This window comes from Amblyomma americanum, chromosome 1 (genome assembly GCF_052857255.1).
Source record: "Amblyomma americanum isolate KBUSLIRL-KWMA chromosome 1, ASM5285725v1, whole genome shotgun sequence".
In the NCBI taxonomy this organism is placed as follows: Eukaryota; Metazoa; Arthropoda; class Arachnida; order Ixodida; family Ixodidae; genus Amblyomma; species Amblyomma americanum.
The window spans coordinates 282,314,186-282,336,260 of NC_135497.1; the positions used below are offsets into that span (position 1 = coordinate 282,314,186).

General features: G+C 54.3%; 2 protein-coding genes across 5 annotated transcripts in view; one reads left to right on the forward strand and one right to left on the reverse strand.

The window, feature by feature from the left end:
• Positions 1–22,075, forward strand: part of LOC144118419 (protocadherin Fat 4-like) — a 270,906-nt gene that overhangs the window by 108,262 nt on the left and 140,569 nt on the right. The window contains exon 3 of the mRNA XM_077651364.1: positions 14,357–14,422. Within this exon, the coding sequence (XP_077507490.1) occupies positions 14,357–14,422 (66 nt within the window). The remainder of the gene's footprint in view (positions 1–14,356; positions 14,423–22,075) is intronic.
• Positions 17,645–21,076, reverse strand: LOC144097512 (uncharacterized). Of its 4 annotated transcripts, none has more exons than XR_013307044.1 (3): positions 20,143–20,989; positions 18,981–19,211; positions 17,645–17,793 (listed from the first exon to the last, which is right to left on the reverse strand). XR_013307044.1 is itself a non-coding variant. In XM_077630224.1 (3 exons), exons 2-3 carry the CDS (start codon positions 20,848–20,850, stop codon positions 17,749–17,751), a joined length of 753 nt encoding a protein of 250 aa, XP_077486350.1. In that variant the 5' UTR covers positions 20,851–20,873; positions 20,996–21,076; the 3' UTR covers positions 17,645–17,748. The 4 variants fall into 4 exon arrangements, 3 of the variants coding, with proteins under 3 accessions (XP_077486350.1, XP_077486355.1, XP_077486346.1); XM_077630224.1 differs by lacking the exon at positions 18,981–19,211 and adding an exon at positions 20,996–21,076 and having other exon boundaries at positions 20,143–20,873; XM_077630229.1 differs by lacking the exon at positions 18,981–19,211 and having other exon boundaries at positions 20,143–20,545; positions 20,648–20,989.

Genomic DNA, 22,075 nt, shown 5'->3' on the forward strand with positions numbered 1-22,075 from the left:
ACCCGTTTCCACCTAGCATCCAGCGCGGCAGAACAAAGCAGCCAATCCAGGAAAACGACCGCACGCAGACGGGGAGAAGAGGGAAAATTTTTTTCTTTTTTTCTTCTCCCTTCTGCGAGTTGCGAAGCTTACGTTTACCCTCTCTTATTTCGCGCCACTTCGCGTTCCGAAGTTGGCGCGTCTGCCGTCGTAGCGCCGCTGCTGACCTTTGCGCACGTTGTCTGTGTAATGTCGGGCCTGCCCTTGAAATTTCCGGGGAGGCGTTCCTGTTGTTTGTCGCGAGGGTTGTCGGGGAGTCTGCCGGAAGTACGGCACGTTGTGAGAACTATTTGCCACCTGCGCCTGTTGTTTTAACTTTGTATCCGTGGGGCATATTTCCCGAGTTCCATTTGGTTTATTTTAAGGTTTATGGGAGTTTAACGTCCCAAAGCGACTCATGCTATGAGGGACGCCGTAGTGGATGGCTCCGGAAATTTCGACGACCTGGGGTCCTTTTAACGTGCACTGACATCACACAGTACTCGGGCCTCTAGAACTTCGTCTCCATCGAAATTAGACCGCCGCGGCCGGGATCGAACCCGCGTCTTGCGGATCAAGAGCCGAGCGCCATAACCACTGCGCCACCGCGGCGGCTTCCCAGTTGCATTGCATATCGCATTTCAAGGGCAGCCTCGCATGTTGGGAGAAAGGGCAAAGTGGACGAAACTTTCACCGCTTGCAAAGGAGGACGAACATGAAGAAGACAGCATTGCGCATAACTCCTTGTATGATAAGTGTATGCCTGTCTGTCATTGAGTACCCGAATTTTCCCAATCTATGTCCGGGCTCCGTCATTTGTCGAGGGAGTCACGCCGCCAGTAATGGTCCCAGTGAGCGCAACTTCGTCATTGTGGCGAAAAAATGGAGAATTAAAAATCGCACGATTAAAATCGCTGCACTTGCGAGGTGATCACATATATAGTTTTCAAAACATGCTCGCAATTCGTCGGTGGGCCCCTACCGAAATCGGGAGCGTCTTCGCGCTCCCGCCTGCCTCCCTTGAGCTAACCTCGGGCGAAACAAAATACGGGCACGACAGGAGTTCATATTTCATGCGCTATCGCGCAAGATAAGCACGGAGCCAGATTGGCTTCTAGCTTAAGACGTGCGCGCGGGCGCAGACGTGGCGAGAAACGCCGCACAAAGGCCCGCGCTGGCATGAGCGATGCTTGGCCATATTTAGCCACTTCTCGTAGCAGCAGGCGCCCGGTTTTTGTAGCGGGCTTTGTTTCTGGCGAGCGCCAGGGGCGTCAGTGTGTAGGGTAGCAAGGGAACGAAAGAACAGAGAAAGGGAGCCAGAACGGCCATGGCTGAAGTACGAGGTTAACGCAAAATCAGGGCACCTGTTTCGCCAGATGAAGGGAGGCTGTGAATCGCCGGCCGGGCGCCTTGACTCGTGCAGCGCGCGAAAAATAAAGTCGCATCAGGGAGGTGAAAAATTAATGCCCTGCGATGAAATCTAATAGAGAACAGGCGCTCAAGCCGCTCTTGTAACACGTGGCGGAGATTTCGAGAGAGAGAGCGAAAAAAAAAGAAAGTGAAGAGAACCAAATGGAGCCGGTGCGAAGAAAGTACAAGGAAAGGCGTGGAGAATTTAAAGAAACGAAAGGCGCGAAGGGTAACGAGACAGACCATCGAGGCAAAGTGAAGAGCCGTAGAGGGGAAGGGATAAAGAGAGAGAGAGAATAGTTGGGCATGTGTAGCGAAGCCGTTGCTGCATGCTCGATCAACTCCGAACTAGGAGTAGGGCCAAAAGTATACACCTAAAGATAAGCCGGTAATGAGCCACATTCTTCCTTTTTTTTTTTTTTTCACTTCCCTGCGCCTCGGAAACAATCGAAGAATAAAGTTGGAAATGGCGTCGGCAGTGTCGGCAGGGAAGTTAGTGAGGCTTGAGAGACCGGCGAGTGAAGTGCTCTATATGGGACGCCGCCGCCTCTGCTGCTGTCGAGAGACGCAAAAGCGCGCACGCGCCTCAGCCCTGGCCAGGGCCCGAGCCCTGCACGGAGATTTAGGGGCAGCCGAGGCAGTTGGCACGCTACATTTTTCATCATGCTGCAGCAGCGGCGGCGTCGGCAGCGCCAGGAGTCGCCTGCAGAACCCCCCTCCCACTTCCATCTGCGCGCGCGCCATGGCCCGGCTGCGGCGCCTTCCACTCGATGAAAAATGAGGCCGTTCTCTCTCGCTCCCTTCTGCGAGGCCTGTTTTCTTTAAAGCCGCCGGCGGCTCCTCGGCGTCGGCCGCGATCAGCTCTGATGGGCCGTGTTATGCACGCTCCGCGGGAGTCGGCTAATGCACCCCCGCTGCTGCACGGGCGCGCGAGAGCGAACCGCGCCGAAACGCAGAGCAACCGCACCGACTACGCCGAGAAGCGAGGCGCCGGCGCGGCAAAAGCGGCCGGCCGGAGGCGAAACGACACCGGTCGCTCTCGGCGTCGGATTGAGCGACGACGCACTTTCCCCCGCCAGCGAGCGAAAGCTAGCGCGTATGCATATGCGGGCGTTAAACGTGCCGCACTCTCCGTCGCGCGCTCACCATTGCGGCGAGCGCACCATATATACTGCTCGTGGATACGGCGGCCACTCAAGGCTCTTACTCGGCACCGCTGCGCGCGCGGCTCTCTTCTGTTGCTTGGCGAACATTAGCCGCCGTCCAAACGTCCGCGCGATGCAATTGCGGCAAGAAAAGGCGCGAGTGCTCTCGCCAGACACCGCGCACGCGATCATCGGCGTCTCATGAATGCGCTGGCGAAGGCCGAGCCAAAGTAGCCTTGGTCCGGAGATGCCTTGAATCAGCTTACGCACTTTTACACGCGCACGCCGACAGGAAAGACGCGCTGCGCGGCATACGAGTCGTTGCTGGCTGAAAGAACGCAGCATTAGCTTCCCACGTTTATGCTGCAAGCTTTCCCGCCTGCGGTACGACGACGAAGCAGCATGGCTAGCGTATTGCCGGAGGCTGCGCGGTAACGGAGCGAACCCGGATGCAATAGCAAAAAAAAAAAAAAACGAGTTTAAAGAAGGCCGCTTCATTTACGCATTACATCAAAATGATGTGCGCAGACCTCGACTCGCCACAAAGCTGGGAGGGTTGAATAATAAATGTGCTTATACATTCACAGAAAAGAGAATGATGGAGCTATGTGAACCCGAAACTATACTGTTCTACGCTTCATTTCAGCGAGGAAAATTTAATAACCGGTAATGGTGTTCGTATACTTGCACGCTGAGTCAGTACTTCGACAGCTCAAACACTCCAGTCGATCAGCAGTCGCCAGCAGCATGCACAGGAACGAGATACCGTACGGCGTTTATTACCATAATCGCAGTTCATCAGGCGACACCTCTTCATTTTTTTTCCCCTCGCGACAGCATTTGTAACGCCTAATGATCTATAGTCACTGCACCCAACTAGGCCGGAGGGTAAAACCAAATGATCCGCTTGCCTCTCAGAGAAGCAAAGCAGCCTGCAGGTTGCTCGTCGTAACCACCGAGTATACATACATCCGGAAAACGTAAGACAGTGCGGGGGAGGCCAAGCAACGCAGTTCGCGAGTCAAGCACGCCTTCTCAGCGGCGGCATTCGCAAACTCCTCGGTCTTAACGGAGGCGCAAATATGATAGCGTAGAAGAAAAGAGCGCCCGGAGGCGCTCGAAACAGATTCACGAACAAATGCGCGCTCCAAATCCGCGCATCTCGCGGGCGCTTTCTCTTAATGTGCGGCACGTGCCGCTATGGCCGTAGATATTTTCACTTGGCCCCCGCCTCTCGTCGACTGTTTGCCTGGCAGCCGGTGCGTATAAACATTCATTCTCGGTCGCAGCAGCAGCAGCATGTGCCGGCGCGTTCTCTCTCGCCGAGCCCCATTTATTTCCCCGGCACTCACTCGTGCGATGTCAAGTGCTCGGGCGTGCGGTGTGCCCGTCCGTAGATGGCGGCAGTAAAAGCGGCGATAACAGCCCCCCCCCCCCCCCCCCTCCCTTTGTTGCCTCGTTTTCCCGCGATTTCCTGGATTCTCGCGAAGTCGTCGCCTTTACATCTGAGAGCGCCGCTGCGCTACGCCGCTGCCGAGAAGGAAAGGCGCGACTTTTTCACCGCGTTCTTTGTAACCGCGCAGTTTTAACGACTGCGAAAATTGTTTGAACTTATGCCGCTGCGCGCTTGTTGAGCCCTTTCCGCCGACAGCCGCGCACCGGTGCGTCCCCGAGAGCGCCCGCTGGCTGCGTGCAGCGTCGTGGTGGAAGGGCGCGCGGGGAGCGAGATGAATATTTAACTCTCGGTGTGCAGTGTATACGCGCACCGGGAGATGCTTGTGACATGTGCGCTCAGTACGAATGCGACCACGGCGGTGGAGCGCACACGCGGCTATCCCTGCCGTATGCTACATGGGCGCAATAAACAGTGCGCCGTCGTAGCGGTCACTGCTGCTGCACCTCATTCTGCGCAAGGCTATTTATTGTACTCCTCCCCGCTGGCTCTGAGGGCGGATTTACGGGCCGCACTTGTATAAGGCGCTCATATTTGCGCCGTTCATTCCTCGAGTTTTCTTCGCTGAACAAATGGCGGACGGTGCGGTCTTCCGATTTAAAATTTCTTCCTTGAGGAGATGGAAAGATCCACTCCTGTGCTGGCTTTCTTGCCCTTTAGTGCTGAGCAGAGAAAGAGAGACGGAATCGTTATTTTACTGCACCACGTCCAGGCTTGCCTTGCTCTGTTTCATTATTATTCCGCCAATGCGCGGCCTCATTTGTGACGTTCGAATATCGCCCTGTAATGGCATTGCATCAGTAAGCGTCCTCCTTCCTCTACAATGAAGTGCCGCCACTAACTGCAGTCGTGGCCTGGAAATAAACAACAGTAAACCTGGCCTACCAACTAGAATAACGTGGCCTGGGCTCACGCTGTCCGGCTCAATGTGGATCAGCATATTTATTTACTCCTGTCAAGCCTTTTCCGACATTATTCAGACAAGTGGAAGGGTAGAAAATTTATTCCTGAATCTCGCCCAAGCCAGGGTCAACTGTTTTCACGATTGGTGGTATTACTAGAACACGTGCGACGAAATTTCTTTTTTCTTTTTGCGCCGAGTCTGTTGACGGATTCGAGTTGTAAACTTTGCATCGCATTGTCGCGGAAGGAAATTCCGCCAGAAACAAGTCAGTATGCGCGCCTTGCAATACCTTCCACCTTCCATCTTCAGGACAGCCTGTGCTCCAATGGCTGTAGACTGATAGAAATAAAGAGGGAGGGAGCATTACGGAAGGGCCTGTCGGCACGGTGATTGCTCTGCTCCGGGAAGCCTCGTAAGCCACCGGGCGAGCAATACGAGCGACCCACGCCAAAGGAAGGCGATCCCGTCATCCAGCTGCGGCAGCAATGTCACCGTATGGCAACCGCAGGGCTATACAGAAAACTGCTGTGCTTCCAAACTGCCTCCGGCCTCCGTGCGCTATCGTCCCGCTCTCTCAGCATTCATTTTCTTATCCCGTTTCTCGCTTTTTCTTCCAAACTGCTTTTTCCGTTGTTGGAGATCGTTCGCTTTTGCATACCGGAAAAGAAGCTGCGCCTTTCGTGATCCGCGCTCGCATTTTGTTTTTGCTTTTTTTTCCCCCGACAAGCGCCACGTCCCAAAGTAAGCACGTGCGGACCGTTCTGCATGGCGAACCATTTTTGCTAACTCGGTTTGCGGAAGTTATTTGAAAAGTCAGCAACTGTACTTTCTCGGCAGCGCCCCCTGCTCTCTCTCTCCTCCTCTGCCCGTCACTTTCTCCCCGCTCCCCTTTCACTCCTCCACCCCCTCAGCCCTGTTGCCCCGCTGAGTTTTCTTTTGTCTTCGCTCGCTCCCAGCCCAATTTCCGTATTTACTTTTTTCTTTTGTCGCCGCACTAAAAGGAGGAAACGGTAGGACCAAATATTCGTTGCTCTACTTTTTTCTTTCTTCTTCTTCCCCCGTTGTTCTCTAAACCCTCCTCGCCTTTCTTCGGCTCCACCTTCGCTCTTTTTGTATCACGTGTCGGTACCTTTTAGCGGTTTCTTTTGTTTCACCCACCGGAGTACGCGGTCCTAAAAAAAAGAGGAGAAAAGAATTGAGCGGGCGCACGCGAGGCGAGGGCGGAGAACGGCAGGCTCCAAAGGAGCGGCTGTTTCCGCTGATGGCGCTAATAATGCAGCCAGATCGGCGTTATTCGAGTGGCTCGGCGGAGAATGGCGCTGCGGCAGTCACCGGCCCCCTGCGCCACCCTTCCCTTTCCCCCTCCCCGCCTACCCTCAGAGGCGGTTCGGAGGAGATGAAACGCGGCGCGGAGAACAATGCTGGCATTGCGGGAAACACCGAAAGAAAGGAACCAATGCGTGCCGAAACCGCCGCAAAAGGAAATTGGGCGCCCGATGCGGCCGCGTTTTTAGTGTATACCGAAGGGGAAAACAAAAAAAAAAAGTAGAGAGAAGGACGTTCAACGCAGAAAAGAAATGAAAAATGGTAATGAAAGAGGACTCAAATTAGGCAGCTATTATGTAGTTAGGCAACCTGCGCTTGACGTTAACTGCGTAGTTTACGCACCGGCCTCATTGTCTGCTGTTCTTGCAATCTAGGATCGCTCGGTTCCTCTTCTCCTTCCGCCAATCGGCATGGCTTTGGAAACTTCCGGGTGTGCAATCGACCAACGCTCGTCACGTTAACAGGTGGGGAAGGAACAAGAGAAACAGTAGGACGGCATTCGGTCGCCTTTCTTTCACCTGGTGGCCGCAGCATAATTAATGATTGCAGGCGGAAGCGCTTTCTTCGGACGAGATAATTTACTTTGCCTTTTACCGGCGACGCCCGTCTGACTGACCGCCTTGTTAATCTCACTCTCCGAAACGCTAACGCGGGCCCTGGCCGCGTGATTAGGGGGCTTTAGGCGGGCCGTGCCCAAACGCTGCCGCCGGAACAGCGACGGTTTCCCCTCTTCCCATTACCACCTTTCGGTTTATTAGCTCCGGCGCTGCCACAGAGAAGCACCAGTGGTGGTGGCCGGCCAGCCTTTCGGCAGCGTTCAGCTTCAATAAGTAAACACGAAACGAGACACCGGCACCAGTAGAGAACGAAACACAACGAATAAAGGGGCTGTGTGAGGAGGGGCGCCGTCGCTACAAGTAAATACCTTTCAGCAAAGAGTCAGCTTCGACGTCGCGGTGACTCTGGTTTCCTCAAACAAAACGGAAACAACGGCCCTACAGGCAAACAGAAACGAAGAAAAAGATGACCGAGACAAAGGGAATAAAAAAAGAGAAGAAAATAAATAGCAAACCGGCGCGCAAAGCTCGCAGCAAGACGGCTTCTCCACAGCGCACATCAGCCCTGCGTTAGCTCTTTCCGGCCAGGCAGGCGCCTGGTGGCGAGCTTCTCTCGCTCGCGTCGCTTCTCCCTTCCTGCCCACTCCACCCCCACGTCGCGCCAGATAGATGTACCGCAGGGAAGCAGACAGAAGCCCGTTATTGGGTTAACGCCGCCGGCTTATACGTCGTTCGAAGAAACGCTCGGGGGAATTAGCGGCAGTAAAAGTGGCGCGCCGCTGTTAGCCCGCTGCGCTGCAGGGAGTCTGGAGCGCCGCTAGGCCTCTCCGTTACACGGGGCCTGTTTTGTTTGCCGCCTAAATCGAATCTCTCGCGTTGTTCACGTGCCTGTGCCACGCGAACGGGAAATAATTTGAAGCTACGAACCACTGACGAGCTCTTGTTTCCACTTATTGCGCCAGGCGGTCACCCTCTCCTCCATCTGCCCCCCCCCCCCCCCCCCTTCCTCTTCGCTGTCACTGAGTGCCCTTCCTCTTCGCTGTCACTGAGTGGCGCGCAAGCCAGCACCGGTGACTCTAAGCGCGGAGGAAAACTTTCGCCACCGAGCGTGAGTGCGCTGTGTGGTCGGACGCAAAACTTTGTCGCTCGATGAATGAGTGACTGTCTAACCCACTGGCGTAATTAGAGCGTATTCAGGGGCGAAACAAGTGCACAGATTCGCTCTGCAAACAGTTCCACAGTTACTTGCCACAACTGTCACGATGATGAAAGCGGCGCAGTTTTGCACTTGTGTGCATCCGCCGCGGCGTATTAACGCGTATTTTTCAGCCCAGTGGACGCAATCTCGGAGGGTCTACGGCAGCACGCTATTGAGCCTGCGTTAAAGGGGCTGTGAAGGGGGCTCTAATAAAGTTGCGGCATGTCTGGGCTATTGAAGCACGCCGCTTCACGAATAGTGTCCAGCAAGGATTTTTTAGATGCGCTTTGTAGAAGCTGAGTTATCTGTGGTTAAAATTTGAACTTCAGCGTCTTCGCGCCTTTCCCTCTCCTCTCGTCACTTTTTGCACGCTGGAAGGTAGGCGCTCCTTCGCCGACCCCCCTCTGGGAGCGGAGCTTCCCGACCCGTGGGAGCTAAGCGGCTTGTTGGCCGCCGCCACGGTAGCTGCCCGACGTCTGAAAGAATCTAACCAATGGCCACCTCTCACCTTGTCTACGCCGATGCGGGGGCGCGGGAGGGTGCGAGCATGAAAATGTCGCAGGAAAGGGCTCGCCAACTTTGACGCGTGATTGTGGGTTGTCTGCTGCGTGTAGAAGAGTATTATTTGGCTCTGGTTTTCATGGCAACTCAGTGCAGTGATCGAGTTAATGTGCTCTCCTCAGAAGGCGTTTCAGAGCCCCTTTAACTGTGCGCGGTTCTCGCTGCCGCTTGGCGTCGTCCCGCGACTAGGCGTCATAGTAGAGTATGTTTATGGCCACCACATATGAGCCCCGAAAGTGGCCAACTCCGTACTGATTAAAGCTGTCGAGAACGGAGCGTGTTGGCGCCTGCGGCTGTTTCAGTGCGTTCTACTAACCGCTTCTCTCGGACTGAAAACAGGGGTGCGCGCGCATACATTTCCAGGCGTCAACGCACGAGGGGCACTCGTGACGCTGTCTGGGCCAGCTGCGCGCACCAAATGCACCACGCGCAGCATGCATGGACGCAGCCCAAGGAACGCCCCCTCGAGAGACGGCGAGACAGCCCTTTCGCAGCTCGCGCGCGCCACACTGACAGAAATCCGTGCAAGCAATGCACCGGTTAGCCTTTTACGTAGGCTGTTGCGCGGGGCATTGTTCGCCTCCCTTTCACGGCTGGCACAAGCATGCGTGTGAGACGAGCGGCGCGAATAATTGAGCGACCGACACGAGCGACGCTGAACGAATGGAGGAGACGAGAAAGTGACTGCGCTCGCTTTACGACGGTCGGCTGCCGCGCAGCTCCGGGCTCTGTGCCTGCTCGGAGGCGTCGGACCGCCACCGCAGCGGTAGCCTCGGGGCACGACCGAAGATGACGGCGCCCGCGTATATATTCGCCCCGGACGGCGCCTGCGGATCGTAAACGTCGACCGCGGCGGCCGCGCAAAATTGACTTGTTTCCGCGACAAGCGCCCGTACGACCGCCGGCTTTGTTTCGTGCCGGCGGCGTATACCCGCGCGGGCGAGTCGTTCCTCTTTCGCGCTTTTCTCTGCTTATTTAGACACGGCCGCCGGGGAGACGAGGGGGAGAGAAGAGCTCCCCTCACCTCGCTTAGAGCCCCCTCCCGTCTCGCTTTCGCCCAGCGTTTGTTTTGCCCCGGAAATAGCGGTGTGGGTTTCGTGTCCCCCGCGAAATTTACGCGGAGGAGACGTTGGCGCAATGGAGGTGCAAAGGAGTAAGCACTTATATGTTAATGAGATATCTGAGGTCTCTCCTCAACTTGGCACGATAACCTCGTTCTCTTTTTAATATGCTAACGAGGCGGCACCCGGAAAAGTTTGTGCTTTCCTTCCGTTTCTTTCTTGCACATACGTGTACGCGTGCGCTTGAATATCACGAAGTTAGTTGTTATGCGAGGGTACCTGAGCGCACGTGGCCGCGACCTCCTACGCCGAACCAAGATCAGGCTTTCCTTCGACTGCGGCGGCTGCGTTTTTATGGAGGAAAAACGCTAAGGCGCCCGTGTGCTGTGCGTTGTCAGTGCACGTTAAAGATCCCCAGGTGGTCGAAATTATTCCGGAGCCCTCCACTACGGCACCTCTTCTTCCTTTCTTCTTTCAATCCCTCCTTTATCCCTTCCCTTACGGCGCGGTTCTGGTGTCCAACGATATATGAGACAGATACTGCGCCATTTCCTTTCCCCCAAAACCAATTATTATTATTATTATTATTATTATTATTATTATTATTATTATTATTATTATTATTATTATTATTATTATTAGCGATGAAATTGGCAGCTCTAACGCTAGCAGGGCCGCCCGCGTGTGGCAGCCTCTGGCTTGCATCTCTCGTCGACTTGTTTCCCCGCCGCAATCTTTTTCTGAAGCGTTTGCTTCGTTCAAAACGCAGCGTTTTGCAAGTCGATGCGGCGATAATTATGCGCGAGCATATGCTGCGGCGTATGGGTGAATTTAGTGGATTTCCCAACGCGTAAAAATGTTCACAATTTTTCGAAAGCAACTCTGTTGAATGGTTTGTGTCTTCGAGGCTTTCCTCGTGGCATGAAGAGCAGTTCTGGAGTCTATTTGTTTTGTCTTTTCTCTCTCTAACTTACATCAGGACGCAACAAACTTCTGCGCGTTTCGCACAAGGAGGTTCAACGATAGAAAAAAAGAAATCGAAGCGTAGGTTCTTGTACTTGCTAGGCACGGTAAATGAGAAAATAAAAGTGCTTCCCAGAGAAGTACGGCGTTGCAGACGTTTATATGAACAGAGCTGGGAAACGTATTTCTAACTATTAGCTGTAACGGCCACAGTTATGTCGCTGCAGTGCCATCAAAAGGCACTTCTCGGTTTTGGCCTGTATATCCCGCTAGCTGTACACGTTTCCGCACTTTGCCGGTAATGTCGCTTTTGCAGGCCGCTCGGATGTTATCCGCTACCTAAACACTTCACTTTCGAGCGGCATGCTGCACCCGTTCTGTGCTTCTTGTTTCGTTTATTCCGCTGAACAAAGAAGAAGAAAATAAAAGGCATAAAGAGAGAAGAAGCGAGCGGGATCCACCGCGAATAATTTACCCGACAAAACTCAATAGATCACGTCTGTGCTGATTCTGTATTTTTTTTTCCTTTTCTCGATACTCGAAAAGTTTGCGAGGCCGAAAAATTATTCTCCTTTCATTTTTTTTTTTCACCTTCGCTCTCAAAAGTGCATGGCCATGACAAGCATACGAGAACACGCTGCGTCTGGCGTTGGATTCAACGCTGCCGCATTCGTTTACGCAGTTTGGTGCAACAAGGAGAAGAAAACGATCGCTGCCTGCGGGAATGGCTGCAGTGCTTTCTTGGCGCGCCGCATACGCGTTTCTCCGCCGAATGGGGGGCCACGAATGTGCGATGAAAAAAAAAGGGCGCCCATCGATCGCATCTCGCGTACTGCTCGTGTCACAATACGAGCGGGTTTTCCGCAGCGGTGCTTCTCAAACCAGACAACAACAAAAAAAGTCGCGATGCATGCGTTATTCAGGTACCGCTGCGTGCAGGATGCGATTTTCTACAGAGCACACGACTCGGCTTTCGATACGCATTAATTAAAGGTGGCGCGTTTTATTCAGCCGTCGTGGCAGACTGAAAAAAAAACAGTCAATTAAGAGATAGACTGTCGCAAAATTAGATCAATGACAGGTTGCGATGCGCTACGTCTTTCTGAATTCCTGAAAGATGCGTCTCTGTAGCAAGAGAGGCGCCGAACCAAGCGACAGTTCGGGAAATTTATCGAGCGCACCCACGAACAAGCCAGCTCTTGAACAAAGCCACCGTCCAAGTACGCGCTGCAGACTTCACTAGACCATGGGAGAGGGGGGGGGGGGGGGGGAGCCCAGTAATATGTATGTCCGCGCTGAATGCCCCCATTACGTGCTCTCAAATGTGCCGGCCACGGGCCAAGTTTAAACGACCCCCTCAACCAACTTCATGCCCGTACTCGTGGGCGCATGCAATTCACCGTGGCTGTGAAGAGCGCTCATTACGGCTGAGCGACGAGCGCGACTCGCTAGCGGCCGCTCTCGATTTCGACGGCGCCGCCACATGTGCCGTGTCCCCCTCTCTCGTCGCGCGGCAGTCGTCGGCGCCCGAGAGGCGAACTGTGCCTTCTTTCCGCGGTTGCGGAGAAGGAGGCGCCGCGCGTGAGCAATCTTCTTTTCTGCTCCGAAAATCGGACACGTCTCGCACAAACGACCTTGCTCGATCGCCGGCTGTACGCCGGCCCATACACGCGGGGCGCTGCGCAAAACCCGGAGCGCAGCGCGCGGTTCGCCGGTTTTTGCGTCGGCTGCGATACGGGACGATTTATGCGGCTCGGATACGGGCGCTGAGGGCTGCCTCCAGCGGAGAACGCGGAGCCGCGCGAACCGAGAATCGCCTTCCGGTCCGGACGTCGCGCGACGATCTCCAGCCGCCGCCTTCTTTCCGGCCATGTCTGCAGCCGCCCGCGCTGCCCCAAGGAACACCAGCCTGGCTGCTGCTGCTGCTGTCCCCGCTGCGCGCCGTTGTCAGCGTGCTCCCCATTCCTGCACTACGTGGCGCTTGCGACGCACAATAATCTGAGCACGTTTCGCCCCTGCCGTGAAGCCTCTTTCAAGAAACACTGCACTCTTTGGCTATATCTCTGCGTGATGCGGCGATGCGTAGGTCTCAGCGGATGTTTACGGGAGCATGGTCAGGTAGCGAGTAAGGCGTTGTTGGTACACCGACGTAAGCGCTATATAACCAATGTTAAACGCTCAGAGATTATGCCTTAGATGCTAATGGTTGCAGTCATGACGTGCATATGGAAGAGCGGGTGAAGGGGTGTACATGAGATTTCAGCTCAGGCAATTCCTGAGAGGCAGTGCAGGATGATCCCACCCCGTGTTTTATGCACATAACGCAAATTCACAGTTCCGAGCTAAGAATGGCTTATAGCCAACGCTCGCAGAGAGATAACGACTGTAAGCATTGTCCGGTAAAATAAAAATAAAGGAAGGGGGGGGGGGGGGCATGCGCTAACAAGTAGTCAATAAAAGCTGCAACGACGAGTAAGTTTTGGGCCCATGAAAAGAAACTTTGCTCCGCTACTGTGCGTCCTTTCTCAAGTCATCCATCGTCCGCCACTCGAATTTATTCGGCGATTAAATTTGTCATGGCGGGCGCGTATAACACAGGGCAGAAATGGCCAGAACAGCGCTCCCAGCAGAGGGCACCACTTCTCAGCGCTCAGGGAAGAACACAGCACTCGTTGTTTCGGAGCGCATATATTGCTTCTTAATTTCCGAACACACATGCACTCTTAATACTTGATGCCCCCTATAAGATTCGGCTGTGCCAATTCGCGACTTTAAGAGGGAAAAAACGTCGTTGCAGATTTGTTTTCATAGCTGCTTGGGATTCCTGAAGCACAACGCGCTATTTTTCTTTCCCAGGAATATTTTCGTTGTATAGAGAGCTTTCTAGCTAGTTCGGTGATGGCATAATTTTTGTCAGATGAGTACTACATTAAGTGTATGAAGATGGCACAGCTCGAAATCAACGAGACTGTCAGCGCGAATAACACATGTAGGTCGCATATTGCGCTGTCAGTAGAAATAAGCCTACATCCCACCGAAACGTATCGCTTATAGGCGTGCTTCCTCAGACTGCTGCACGCCACACACTCAGAGCAGTAACTGCTGCCGCCGTGGCCGCAATGTCGAATAGAACCAGCGTGTCTTTCGGCCTCTCTTCCGCCGTCCGTCGAGGCACGTGTCAACCAAGCCGTGTTTTCCGTCTGCGCCTGGTCCGGAGGCCTCGATAAAGGTCTTGTCAAATATACGCCCTGGGCCGCGCGGAGAATTGATTTCGGGCACCCCTCGCATCAACCTGGCCGGTGACTGTAATCCCGCCTGCGCGCCCCGAGACGCCGCTGTGATTAGTTTGGGGACGCTGGCCGCTCTGTTTGGGCTTCTTATTAGGCCGATATCGCTGTTGGCGTCTTTGTCGCCGGGGCAATCTCGCAGCCGGCCGGGGGGAAACGACATTGGACCGCTGCACGCCCCAAGGCATTGTGCGCTGAGGCGCTCAACGGCTTCGCTTCTATCGTGTAGCGCATCTTTTCCTTTCGGCCGCTTCCTTTTCTTTCGCTCATTCCCGTGTCATGATTAAAAGTTCCGTGTCTTCAACTATATTACTCACTTTCGTGGCCCCCGTTCTCGCTTCTAGCTCTTTCCCTTGCAGTGTTGCTCCCGAGCACCCATTTGTACGTACTCCGCTCCCCCTCCTCGTTTTTCCGTTGCTTGCTCGCCACGGCGCTGAGTTTTGACACCATGCTTCCATCTCTTCTCGTTGCAGCATGTCAGTTCTACCCGCTTGGAGAAAACAGACGCTTCGAGAGGGTCTCGGAGAACATCCAAGTCGGTAAGTGTGCACGAAGAACATTCTTCCTTGACATAGAGGCAACAACAAGAGCGAATATAGAGAGGCCGACCGAACTGCACTATAATATCTGTGTGGCGCATTTCTTTGCAAAAACCTGCCGAGTGGTGAATGTGCGCTTTTTAAGCCCACTATGACGTCACTCTCTTGCCGAGTAAAAACTACTCCAAGTCTGCACCGGATGTTGAAAGCAACGCAGTCCAGTCCCGGCGCAGCCGTGGGCCCCCACGCGAATGTACGACATTCAACTCTTAAAATAAAAATAAAAATCTGGATTTCTTTTAGCTCGCCTTCATCTCGGGGCCAGCTTGGCAATAGGTCTCATTAGACGCCCCGTCGTCTCTGCGCGTCCCAACTTCGCTCTTAACGCATATCACAAGTTAGCATAAACTCCGCACTGTGCACCAGCGGACACAGCGAGATGACGTTAATGAGAAACTCGTGGTCTCGGAGAAAAAAAAAAGCGCGCCCCTCAGCTTGGAGCGGCTTGTACCGCGTTAATAAGTGTTGCGAAATGTGCTAGCAGGGGGCTCGGCTCTGGCGCTCTATGCGAGAGAGCGTCTCCTCTTGGGCTTGCGCCGGCGCGGCTTGGCCGGACGACGACGAGACGGTCGGGCACTCGGGGCGAACGAGCGAGCAACAAGGCGAGCGGGTCTGCTGCTCGCAGCGTCCTCGCGCAATCCCGCTCGCCTGTGCGCGGGCTCTAATGCACTTTGCGACGCAATTACGGAACCGCGTCCCACCGCGAATAAAGGACAGCGCGCGGACTCGAGGCTCCGCGTTAAGACGAAAAGCCGCCAGTGCACGACCAGACACGCGCGCACACACGCACACACGCACGCTCAAGCTCGCCAGAAAGAGTGCGCCCCGCACTCAAGCTACAGCGACGCTGGTACCCCGCACTAAAAAATCTCGGCGGCAGAACCTCACGGCGTTTTGTTTTTTTTTTTCCTTTTCATGCGCGCGGGTGTGCGGTCGGAAGGGAGTCTCGGCGTCGCGCTGCAGACGCTCGGCACGCAGGGCTGAATGTTCTGTTGGATGACTGCGGCCGAGAGGGTCCACGGCCGGCGGCAGGCGAGCAGTGGCTTCGCGCTGCCGGGGCTCGGCTTCCACAGTGTGCAGCGCCGCCAAGTACGCCATGCGCGCGCACACAGGGCGAGCGCGCTTTTTCGGGCGATCCCAGTGGCAGGCATTATTCAAATGAGCTACCCCCTTTATACGCTGCCTCCTTCGCCGCGACGTCGTAAAACTGAGGGCCCTTTGCCTGCGCCCTAATAAGCGAGCGGTACCAGACTCTGGGGGAGGGGGCCGGCAGTGCAGGGGAGCGTTCGACACAGGAGCCCGAAATTACGGGCGCCCCGGTTGTTTCGCGAAGACCGTGCCGCCTGCGCCGAACAGTGTGTTCGGGCAGAAGCGCCGTCTGGTGAATGCGGGCGGGGGGGGGGGGGGGTAGACAAGACGGGGGAGAAGCCCATGCCTTGATGAAGGGAATAATCCTGCGCACGCGTTACGCTGCAGCTATATAGCGTGCCGCAACGGGCGGGGCCGAAAAAGAAGGAGGCTTCAGTGGCGCACCGGTATAGTGCGAGCGGGTTTTAGCATAGGTGCGCGCACAGGCGTTTGCGGTGCGTACGTCCAGAGAGCTCCGGATTGAGCGACAACCATTTGGAGGCTAGCACGAGGAAAAGGGACAAAAAGTGGGGCTAAGCTATTTGCGAGAGGCGGTGAGGGCGCTCCTCGAGCGGTCTGCATATCGGGCGGAGCCGCGCGCGAAGCTCGGCTCGCCTCCAGTGGGATGCGCACCAGCACGCATTAGAATAATGACGCGATAGAATGGAATTCCGGCCCAAAAGCCGTTCCCAGCGAAAGCGCTCGCTTCGGGTGAAAGCGTCCGTCCTAAATCCCGCTGACGGAGCTCGGAACGCTTGCGCGCGCGCCAGATTTGTTTGCGCGACGGGGGTGAGAATTCGGTGACGCTGGCCTGTTGCGCTCGTGTGAGCGGGGCGGCGCCGCAAAAGAGCGGATAACGTGCACTTACCTCACGGTGATCTCAATTCCGTGCGTGGAGTCCGAGCTGAAGCGCAATTTAAGCGCGTTTTATGTAGCGTGCGCGCTTCGCTGCGTTGACAGTCGAGAAAGGGAACGCGATAAACTGAGCACGCCCTTGTCGGCGGTTGAGGGAAGCGCCGCAGAGCTGGCCGACATCGTGCCTCAAAGGTCGTCAAGGTAGCACGACCCTTTAATATTCAGGTTAAACCTGACTGCATCTTCTGCGCAGCTGATTGGAACGCAGGTGCGTGCATTAACTGAATAACTCTGATTACCCAAATGCGATGTATCGCTGCAGGCCGTCCACACACTAGCAGCGCGCAGGCTGTGAGGGACACGTGTCGTTGGCCGCCGGGTTCGAGATAGCTCAAAGTACCGAGTGCGCCGACCTACTGTTTCGTCTTCGACAGGGCACCGCTTGCTTACGGGCGGCCCGCAGATATACGAAGACGTGCCATACCTTGATCGTTTTTTGTGGCACAGCAAGTATTGCGCACCGCTAGAAAAAGCGAATGGCGACCAGTAGAACCTGAAACATTTCGTCGGACACACTGAAAACGACCTTACGGACAAGCTATCTCGAACTCAGAGGCCGACGCCAGGTGTCGCTGACGTACTGAGGAGCACGCCGCTATACTGCTCTGAATAAGCGCGTGTGGACGTTTGTAATCTATCCAGTACGTCTTACTGTTAACTTAGTAAAAGGGCAGAGGTGGACACGAACAGCCAATTGTACACCAGCAACAAATTGGATTCTGCACGAGTGCCTCATCTCACTTCAGAACGCTGCAGGAGCAACAACAAAACAACAACAACAACAACAACAACAACAACAACAACAATAATAATAATAATAATAATAATAATAATAATAATAATAATAATAATAATAATAATAATAATAATAATAATAATAATCTAATTGGACCAATGGGCGACACGTATATAGCACAGGTGACAATGAAGTCGGGCTGCATAAGATAAAGCAGCAAAGAATTGAGACTTTCCTAAAAGAAAAAAAAATGTCGAAGCTTCGTGTTGCTCTCACAGTCAGCACTAAACCTGTCTTTCAAAATGATTCATTACACGAGAGCATGCTCTTGCCTCCACATGTTGAGCGGAGCACTGGCCGCCTGAAAAGGAGAGGCATTAGGGTATCGTTAAATTTACGTAACACGCAGCCTCGTTTATTAGACGTCCCGCCAACTCTCCGGATAATATTACTTGCGCCTCAGGGATTGTCCAGTTCCATCAAAACTTCACAGTCCGGGTCGATGAGTCAGTACCAAGGGACGTATGCTTGGCTAGAAAGGAAAACGACACAGGTTACAGCAAGGGACACTGAATCGCTTGCCGCTAGCTACAGGGCATTTGACCGTGCAGAAATCGCGCAGGCCGACAGCGTGTGCTCAGTCCGCGAAGGAGTAAGCTCCGCTGTAGCGTTGAAACACTCAACTATCAACCATTCACCGCAGTGGTAACGGATGCGGCGAAAGGTAAGCAAACAAGCGTGGTACTAACTGTACACAGGCACAGCCGCTGAAGAGGTTTACTCAGCGAACGGGAGCGTTGGATGATGGGAAGCATTCGGGGGTGCAGCGCGAGCTATCAGTGACGCTCAACTGCACAGACGGTGCTCGTGGCGCCAGCGAAAGCCAGTCATGCCGCTCGCTGAGTGCTTCGCTATTCGCCGTGTCCCAGCAAAGAGGGCGTCCTCTTGCAGCGGAGCCAGCAAAAGCAACCGCCTTCAGGATCAGCACCGGCGTGGAACGCTCAAAGCAGCGCGAACCTGTGCTTATACAACGACGGATCTCGCTTCTTGAATTCCCGACGCGCGAACAAAGAAGGGGAGTTACATCCACAGGAAGGCGCTTGACGTAGGCTTAAAACGCGCGTCGGAACACTTCCTGCCATGTGCAGTGGGCGCCGGTTTCCTGAAGGAAAAATTGAAAGAAATTCAGGGACGCTTAAGCTCCGCCTTTAAGGACAGACAATTACGGGACAGCGGTTCCTCTTGCCCACGCAGACACGCACACTGTTTTCTCTTTCACAATCACGATCATAATGTGCAAGACCACACGACATGTATGTATATAAAGTCCCGTTCTTACCAAGCCGTACGAACATGTGTGCGCGGCGTAGCGGTAGCAACCCGAGGGCCTGAGGGTCAGGGGTTTCCGATGCGCCGCTGGCGCCATCTATGGGAGCCTCTTGTAATCGACTAGTCCTAACTTTTCTGTCACGCCGACGACAACGCAGACAGCGACTTTTCTGCGGCACGGGGCCTTTACGCATTCGCGTAAAAGTTACATGCGGACAGAGCCAATTTTGAACAGGGAAAATAAGGAGCTCAGCCAGATCGGAATCCGCTATCTGGTTTCGCCCGAAAAGGATGCGCTTTCGCGCCGTGGGAGCACCAAGGTCGACACGCGTCGTGGCATGCCCGTGTGTACATACGCCGGGCATTACGCAGAAAGCGCACAATTCTCACCGTTCGTCTCTGCGGCCCGAGACGTGTCGGGACTACCGAGCAGTGCACGGGCAAGTGCTGCGTGGGTAGGCCGCTCTAAACCTTGTTCTCGTGTGCGGCCGGTCCGGCATGAGTCATGCGTGGCGCGCTCTATGGGCACGCCACAAAGCCCGTAAAGCAGGACGCGTTCGTCCTTGCCGCCGCTTGGCAGCGTGTGGAGCGCTAGCAGCAAAGCGTGGTGCGCTGGAAATGCTGAACGGAATAGAAATGACCGCCGTTGCGGATCGCGAAAAAAGTGGCGCTGCTTAAAAAAGCTAACGAAGCCGCAACTGACGTAATTGGCCTCGCGGCTTCAAAGAGCTTAGATAACCTCGGAGAGGCAGCGTAGAGGCGCGCAGATACATCTCTGTGCCGCCGTCGCGTAGACGCAACGGCCAAGTTCTTGAGCTGGGGCGTTTTTCGCGGAAGCCAAGTTTTGTCGAGAGGGCGAGGGCAGTGGGCCATTGTTGGACGCGCATTGTTATTCAGGGTGGCCGGTAGCTGAGATTGCGGGCATTTAGCCATTGCGGGCAATGCGGAGTGCATTACAATTGTCCCCAGACCTGCCTATGCCGGCCTCAGAGATTTCGCGGAGAACAAAGAAAGACGAAGTGTGGTGCTTGGCTCATTACCGCAGTCTTTAAGAAACGAACGCTATTTTTTACTCATCGCGAGTCTGAACAACTCAGAAAATGTTTACTCGTAAGGCGATATGTCCGTGCTCGCGGTGCGCTTTGAACGCATACAAAGGATAGTGGCTATGTCGGGCGCCTCCTTGCGCAAATTTGTTTCCCAAACTTGACGCCAGATGGGTTGTCCTAACGAAAACACCAACCAAAGGAACTTCCTAGATGTTGCAAGCACAGCGCGAAACTTCTAATCATTCTTAAAGGTGAAACAAGCGCAGTAGTAATTGAAACTTGAGCATCCATTTCCCCCTCCCCCCGAGAGATGGAGTCCTCGGGGAAAGTTCTTCTTAAATGCTGGTCTCAACGCGTGGTGTCGGAGTCTGTGTGCTGAAAATCAGCCTCGCATTTCAAGCGACAGAGTGACCACACAAGTACGGCGGTTAACTTGCCCAGCCCCTATGGAACGATACAAAAAGAGAAAGGAACAAACTCCCGGGCAGCGGGCGCGAGCTCACCTGGCGTAAATGTGGCACGGGGTGCGTGACGGCAGATACCCTGACGCCATCCTCGTAGCGGCAGATCCGCTGGACGCCGTCGCATATGACTGTGCGCACCTCGAACAGCCTCGGCCGGCTGACGGGGGGGATCGCGGGCCGGTGGGGACCGAGCACAGGCACCGGCCTCGGCTTGTGCATCGCGATCGACGTCTGCGTCAGACGCGTGGCCATCGGCACGGCGCCGCGGCTCATGGTGCAGTGGTGTATCATGCGGAAACCGTCCGTGCCGGCCTCCAGACGAATGCCCGCGTGGAAACCGCCACGGCGCCGGGAGCCGGACGGCTTGCAAGCCGCGAACGGCGTGGGCGGGTAGCTGGACGCAGTGGCCCCCGCGCTGTCCGCAGCAGGCGCCTCCCAGGACCTGCGGGGGATACCCTTGATGATTTCCTCGAGCGTCACGAAAGGGCTGGTGGCCGCCTGCCTCCGCGCCTGATTACGGGCTCGGGCGCGCAGGATGGCGCACTGGTAGTCGTAGTCCTTGCGCTTCTGCTCGTCGGACAGCGTCTGGTAGGCCTGCGCCACGCTGCGGAAGTTCTGCTCGGCCTTCTCCTTGTCGTCCGGGTTCTTGTCCGGGTGCCAGCGCAGGCACAGCCGCCGGTAGGCCTTCTTGATCTCCTCCGGCGGGGCCGTCTGGGGGACGCCCAGGATTCTGTAGTAGTCCAGCATGGCGCTGGCAGGGTGTTGGCGACCTGTGGCAATTTTGGAGCGTCCGTCAGCGAATTTTGAGAGAGAAAGAAGGGTCCGCTTAGATCACTGAGCGGAAGCGGCCATATCTAAAGAGGGGGCCGCTGCGGCCTGTGGCGCGACGCACTTTGTTCTCCTCAGTGCGGGTGTCTACTGCACTATGTCTGCAAGCATGAATAGAACGCCTTTCTGGCAGGTTGCTTGCTCGGTCGTAGGCATTTTCATTGGCTTTGGATCAGGCTGCGGAGGGCAAGGACAAAAAAAAGAGTGAAAAAGGTTTTGGGGAAACAAAACAATGACATCATAAAAGGAAACAACAATATTAAGTGCTTGTCCTTTCTATTCCTTCTGACTCCTGACCGATATCGCAGTGTGAGTACGTGCCATTTATTTGTTTATAGTACAACAACCAGAAATGATAAAATAAGTCGTTAATCAAGGAAAGCGTCCAAATCCCAGAGAAAAAAAATTAATTGGCACTGCACGAATTGCCATGGCAGGGCCCTAGGCATCGAGGACGAAGAGGAAGCCAGACCTGTGGCGGACAGTGTTATTATCTCTCTCTTTATTATTATTCTTATACTTTTCACATCAAAACTCTCATCCCTTTTCTGTTCATGAGGAAGAATTCACCGGTGTTGCGCTCCCACGTGCTTTTCCTTTTTGTTAACTGCGTTCAGGTGAATAGCCACCCGATTCTTGGCCGATCCCCCAGTGTGGCTATGTGCCATCTTTGATAGGCTAACAACAACAACAACATCTCTGCCAGTGTTATTATCGTTTGGTGCGAGTGCCAAAGGATTTGCATTGGGTTCAATTTGTGCGATTCTCCATGATTACGTAATTGCAACTGGTAGGTTGATTTGCTAATTCTTTTCAATTTCTTCGAGCTCTTCTCTTTCACCAAAATTCGGTCTGTTATTTAACTTTAAATATTCTTCTGTCGTTTTTATCGATACATTTTTCAAATTTCACGCTTGGTGCTAAAATTTTGTCGTAATCTCCTATGGAAATTTCTTTGCTTATGCCACTACACCTTGGCCAATCCCACCGCGAGGGTATGTGCCATGTTTACTGAGGTAAAGAAGAAGATGAAGGCTGACAAGGTCAGTCCTTTCTGGCGAAACGCAGTTGTAGAACCCTGAAAAAATATCAGAAACTGCGGTACAATTGATATTTGTTTTGTTTCTGCGTATAGCCGCAATAG

Coding starts and splice junctions, on each gene's coding strand:
- LOC144097512 (XM_077630224.1), bottom strand. CDS start 20,850: ATGCTGGACTACTACAGAATCCTGGGCGTCCCCCAGACGGCCCCGCCG. Junction 17,794..20,142: donor CCGTGCCACATTTACGCCAG/GTGAGCTCGCGC, acceptor TTTCCTTTCTAG/CCAAGCATACGTCCCTTGGT.